Source organism: Salvelinus sp. IW2-2015, unplaced genomic scaffold (assembly GCF_002910315.2).
Source record: "Salvelinus sp. IW2-2015 unplaced genomic scaffold, ASM291031v2 Un_scaffold768, whole genome shotgun sequence".
Classification (NCBI taxonomy): Eukaryota; Metazoa; Chordata; class Actinopteri; order Salmoniformes; family Salmonidae; genus Salvelinus; species Salvelinus sp. IW2-2015.
Genome location: NW_019942607.1, coordinates 388,077 through 394,450, shown reverse-complemented (window position 1 = coordinate 394,450; position 6,374 = coordinate 388,077). Strand labels below are relative to the sequence as shown.

The following is a 6,374-nucleotide window of genomic DNA, read 5'->3' as shown; positions in this document are numbered from 1 at the left end:
CTAGCGGCTCCTGACTGGCGGACGGCTCTAGCTGCTCCTGACAGACGGGCGCTCTGACGGCTCTGGGCAGACGGGCGGCTCTAGACGGCTCTGGACAGACGGGCGGCTCTGACGGCTCTGGACAGACGGGCGGCTCTGACGGCTCTGGACAGCGGCGGGCTCTGACGGCTCTGGACAGATGGGAGACTCTGGCCTGATGAGGCGCACAGTAGGCCTGGTGCGTGGTGCCGGAACTGGTGGTACCGAACTGGGGACACGCACAACTGGGCGAGTGCTGGGAGCAGGAACAGGCATACTGGACCCTGGAGACGCACAGTAGGCTTGGTGCGTGGTGCCGGAACTGGTGGTACCGGACTGAGGACACGCACCACTGGGCGAGTGCGGGAGCAGGAACAGGGCATACTGGACCCTGGAGGCGCACAGTTGGCCTGATGCGTGGTGCCGGAACTGGTGGTACCGGGCTGGGAACACGCACCTCAAGGCGAGTGCGGGGTGCTGGACTGGAGGCCTGGTACGTGGGCTGGCACCGGAGGGCTGGTGCGAGGGACTGCCACAGGAGGGCTGGGTACGTTGGGCTGCCACAGGAGGCTGGTGCTTGGAGAAAGCACCAAATAGACCGGACCGTGGAGGCCACTACAGGTCTCAAGCACCGAGCGCTGCCCAACCCTACCTGGCTGGATGATCACTGTAGCCATGCCAGTGCGGCGAGGTGGAATAAGCCGCACTGGGCTATGTACCCGTACAGGAGCACCATGCGTAGGGCTGGTGCCATGTACCCCGGCCCGAGGAGACGCACTGGAGACCAGATGCGTAGAGCCGGTTTCATGGCACCTGGCTCGATGCCCAATCTAGCCGCCGGCATACGAGGTGCTGCTATGTACCGCACCGGCTATGCACACGTACAGGAGACACCGTGCGCTCTTCCGCATAACACAGTTCTGCCCGTACTCTCGCTCTCCACGGTAAGCACGGGAAGTTGGCGCAGGTCTCCTACCTGACTTCGCCACACTCCACATGTGCCCCCCCCCCCCCCACCCCCCCCCAAGACATTTTGGGGCTGCCTCTCGGCTTCCAGCCGCGCTTTCGTGCAGCCTCTTCATACCACCGCCTCTCCGCTTTCACTGCCTCCAGCTCAGCCTTTGGGCGGCGATATTCACCAGCCTGTGTCCAGGGTCCTTTTCCGTCCAGAATTTCCTCCCAGGTCCAGGAATCCTGTGATCGCTGCTGCTGCTGCTGCCCGTTACCACGCTGATGGTCCGGTTGTGGTGGGTGATTCTGTAACGGCTTTCGTCTTCCTCCTCTGACGAGGAGTAGTAGGAAGGATCGGAAGACCAATGCGCAGCGTGGTACTTATCCATATTTATTAGAATACTTTTCCAGAATGAACAAAAACAATAAACTGACGAAAACCAACGAAGCTACAGTCCCGAACTAGTGAACACAGAAAAAACAGGAACACACGAACAGGAACAATCACCCACAAAACMCAMYACAAAACAGGCTACCTAAATATGGTTCYCAATCAGAGACAAWGACTAACACSTGCCTCTGATTGAGAACCATATCAGGCCAAACAAGAAACCCCACATAGAAACAGAAAACATAGACTGCCCACCCCAACTCACGCCCTGACCATACTAAAACAAAGAAAAACCAAAATAACTATGGTCAGAACGTGACAGGTGTAAGTAACACATACTGTAAGAGGTGGTGGTAAGAGTCGTGGATGTGAGGTCATTGCTGTGAGAGACAGAGGCTGTAAAACAAAAGACTATCACAATGCTCTTTGAAACCTTCCATCAGGCCTTCATATGTGAGGTTTTTAAAACCAATGAATGTTATTCACTCAGACATACACTGCAGTGGCCTTCCTGACCTTCAGCGGGATGGAATTTGCATGAATAAAGCATACAGGTGGGAAAAGGGGATATTAAAAACAGAGCCCTCTATTTGGATAAAGGAAGAAGGCTGTGAAGAAAGAAGAGCACTGTGATTTCATGAGCAAACTGGATTTTCAAAGGTGCTGGGCTGGAGAGTCTTCAAGGCTGGAGCGTAGCATTAGAACTCTCCCCAATGCTCTGCTGAATTTGAATACTAACACAAGCATGTTTATACAGTTATACAGAAGTTTACATTCACCTTAGCCAAGTACATTTAAACTCATTTTTCACAATTCCTGACATTTAATCCTAGTAAAGATTCCCTGTTTTAGGTCTGTTAGGATCACCACTATTTTAAGAATGTGAAATGTCAGAATAGTATTATTGAGAATAATTTATTTCAGCTTTTATTTATTTAATCACATTCCCAGTGGGTAAGTTTACATACAGTCAACTAGTATTTGGTAGCATTGTCTTTAAGTTGTTTAACTTGGGTCAAACATTTCGGGTAGCCTTCCACAAGCTTCCCACATTTGTCCTGACAGAGCTGGTGTAACTGATTGAGGTCAGGGCTTTGTGATGGCCACTCCAATACCTTGACTTTGTTGTCCTTAAGCCATTTGCCACAACTTTGGAAGTATGATTGGGGTCATTGTCCATTTGGAAGACCCATTTGCGACCAAGCTTTAACTTCCTGACTGATGTCTTGAGATGTATCCACAATATATCCACATACTTTTCGTTCCTTATGATGCCATCTATTTTGTGAAGTGCACCAGTCCCTCCTGCAGCAAAGCACCCCCACAACATGATGCTGCCACCCCCGTGCTTCACGGTTGGGACGAGGTTCTTCGGCTTGCAAGCCTCCCCCTTTTTCCTCCAAACATAACGATGGTTATGGCCAAACAGTTCAGAGGACATTTCTCCAAAAAGTACGAACTTTGTCCCCATGTGCAGTTGCAAACCATTGTCCGGCTTTTTTATTGTGGTTTTGGAGCAGTTGCTTCTTCCTTGCTGAGCGGCCTTTCAGGTTATGTCGATATAGGACTTTATACTGTGGATAAAGATATTTTTGTATCTGTTTCCTCCAGCATCTTCACAAGGTCCTTTGCTGTTGTTCTGGGATAGATTTGCACTTTTCACACCAAAGTACATTCATCTCTAGGAGACAGAACGCTCTCCTTTCTGAGCGGTATGATGGCTGCATGTCCCATGGTGTTTATACTTGCGTACTATTGCTTGTACAGATGAACGTGGTACCTTCAGGCATTTGTAAATTGCTCCCAAGGATGAACCAGACTTGTGGAGGTCAATTTAAAATAATGCTGAGGTCTTGGCTGATTTCTTTTGATTTTCCCATGATGTCAAGCAAAGAGGCACTGAGTTCGAAGGTAGGCCTTGAAATACATTCACAGGTACACCTCCAATTGACTACAATTATGTAAATTAGCCGATCAGAAGCTTCTAAAGCCATGACAAAATTTTCTGGAATTTTCCAAGCTGTTTAAAGGCACAGTCAACTTAGTGTATGTAAACTTCTGACCCCCCCCCCAAAAAAAATTCAAATATATTACTATAAAAATCTATCTTTCATGAAATCACACATGAAAAACACCAAATTAAAGCTACACGTGTTGTGAATCCAGCCAACATGTCTGATTTCAGCCATTTTCCCAGCCAAAGATAGGAGTCACAAAAAGCAGAAATAGACATAAAATGAATCACTAACCTTTGATGATCTTCATCAGATGACACTCATAGGACATCATGTTACACAATACATGTATGTTTTGTTCGATAATGTGGATATTTATATCCAAAAATCTTAGTTTACATTGGCGCCAGAGCCACATCTAATAACAGAAATACTCATCATACACTTTGATGAAAGATACATGTTTTACAAGAATTAAAGATACACTTGTTCTTAATGCAACCGCTGTGTCAGATTTCCAAAAAACTTTACGGAAAAAGCACACCATGCAATAATCTGAGACGGCGCTCAGATATAACAACATTTCTCCGCCATGTTGGAGTCAACAGAAATAAGAAATTACATCATACATGTTCCCTTACCTTTGATGATCTTCATCAGAATGCACTCCCACGAATCCTAGTTCCACAATAAATCGTTGTTTTGTTCGATAATGTCCATTACTTGTGTCCAAGTAGCTACTTTTGCTAGCATGTTTAGTACACGTCCAAACGCTCGCGCAGATCCAGGCTAACGTCGGACGAAAACTTCAAAAAGTTATATTACAGGTCGAATAAACTTGTCAAACTAAGTAGAGAATCAATCTTCAAGATGTTGTTATCATAAATATTAAATAACGTTCCAACCGGAGAATTCCTTTGTGTCTACAGAAGTAATGGAACGCAAGGCGATATCATTTGGAATGCGCATGACCAAGAACTGGCACTCTGCCAGACCACTGATTGAAACGCCTCCCATCCGGCCCCACATCACAGTAGAGGCTTCATTTAACATTCTACAGACTGTTGACATCTAGTGGAAGGCGTAGGAMGTGCAAACAGATCCATATCTTACTGAGATTTGAATAGGCGATGAGTTGAAAATCGACCAGCCTCAGAATTCTCACTTCCTGTTTGGATTCTTTCTCAGGTTTTGCCTGCCATATGAGTTCTGTTATATTCACAGACATCATTCAAACAGTTTTAGAAACTTCAAAGTGTTTCTATCCAATAGTAATAATAATATGCATATATTAGCATCTGGGACAGAGTAGGAGGCAGTTCACTCTGGGCAAGCTATTCATCCAAAAGTGAAAATGCTGCCCCCTATCACAAAGAAGTGGTTGAAAAACGAGTTTTAATGGCTCCAACTGAAGTGTATGTAAACTTTCGACTTCAACTGTAAATCAAAGACACTCATCCATCGTTTCAAGTTTCCCTCTTTAATGGCGTGACCACAAATACACTTCAAGTAGAACTCAAAAGTGCTGGTATTCCCAAAGAGACCTGCATTCAAATAATATTTGGTTTCTTTGAAATACTTCAGCTGTGCTTGATTGAGCTTGCCTGGCTCAATGGAACCACTTTAATAGTTGAAAATGAATGCAAAAGTGCAAACCCATCTACCTGGCACTCCAGACAGGCTCAATCAAACTCTGAAACGTATTTGAAAGAAAATAAATACTACAGGTGTGCCCCCAAATCCTCACTGACCTCCAGTAGGAACTTCTCAGCTTCCGATGCCCGGCCCGATGCCACACACTGGAAGGTGGCATTCTGCCCAGCGTTGACCTCCTCATCCCCCAGCCGGGAGAAGTGGGGCGCCTTATCTGTAGGAACAGAACGAGAGAGTAGAGATCAAAGGACTGCTGTGCCATGACAGACAGCCAATCACAATGCCAGCCACCCAGACCAACAAAATAAATGCTTTTTTTCAAAATACGTTTTACAAAGTTATGTGTGCCAAAACGCCCATGTCCTTCATTTCGAGGGCTTTGCAGCTATACTAGGGCTCCCGAGTGGCGCAGCGGTCTAAGGCATTTCAGTGCTAGAGGCGTCACTACAGACCCTGGTTCTATCCCGGGCTGTATCACAACCGGCTGTGATCAGGAGTCCCATAGGGGCGGCGCACAATTGGCCCAGCATCGTCCTGGTTAGGGGAGAATTTGGCCAGGATAGGCTGTCATTGTAAAATAAGAATTTGTCTTAACTGACTTGCCTAGTTAAATAAAAAATAAAATACTAAATTTCGTGATTTCTAAAGAGCTGCAGTAAATTTTCATAAATCAGACTTTGTTCCAGCTTCATTACCAGTGTGAGATGTGTGTGACTGTGAAAGTATGAAATGTCACCTTCGGCAGCTTTTCACATTMTACAACAACGTAATTCAAACTTTTATGTTTAATTAGATAAGAATCAGAGACTAATTTTCTCCCATGAAGAATCTCACCGCTGGTTGGAGAAGGACTCATTGACATATTGCTTGTTCTCTCCCTTTATTGTCCTACAATAAACCCATAAAGAGATCCAATACCCATCCAATACACAACCTAGAAATGAATTGCTGGCGGCTACTATTCTCAACAACCTTTCACCGTGGCGATATGTCATAACACGGGCGTCAATGGAAGTTAGGTGAACATCCTTCAGCCAGATCCCCAGACTCCAGAGAACTCAGAAATCAGGCTCAAGAACATTGTTGCTGATGAACAAACAGCACTCTTCTAATAAGGACGAGCTCCGCAGTGAGTCAGAGTGTGGGTGCTGCAGCAGCAATCCCACCCAGCTACACTGTGATTAACATTGGAGCTCTCCTACTCCTCCACAGCTCTATGAGACGGACTTCCCGCAGAGCCTAACCACTGGGTTAGAGCCTCCAGCAGAGGCCACAAAATGGAGGACAACCCAACCTGTCAATCAAAGGGATTGACAGACAGGAGACGTTACTTTAGAGGTGGAGTAGTAGTGAAATCAAAATGAGAGAGGTGATTGTTTCAAGTCCTGCTCTTCCATGGTCAGTGT

General features: G+C 46.2%; 1 protein-coding gene across 1 annotated transcript in view; it reads right to left on the bottom strand.

Annotated features, from left to right (window-relative positions):
• LOC112068845 (receptor-type tyrosine-protein phosphatase U-like) overlaps nt 1-6,374 on the bottom strand; it is a 313,338-nt gene that overhangs the window by 147,207 nt on the left and 159,757 nt on the right. The window contains 1 exon segment of the mRNA XM_024136057.2: nt 5,067-5,182. Coding sequence (XP_023991825.2) covers nt 5,067-5,182 — 116 coding nt within the window.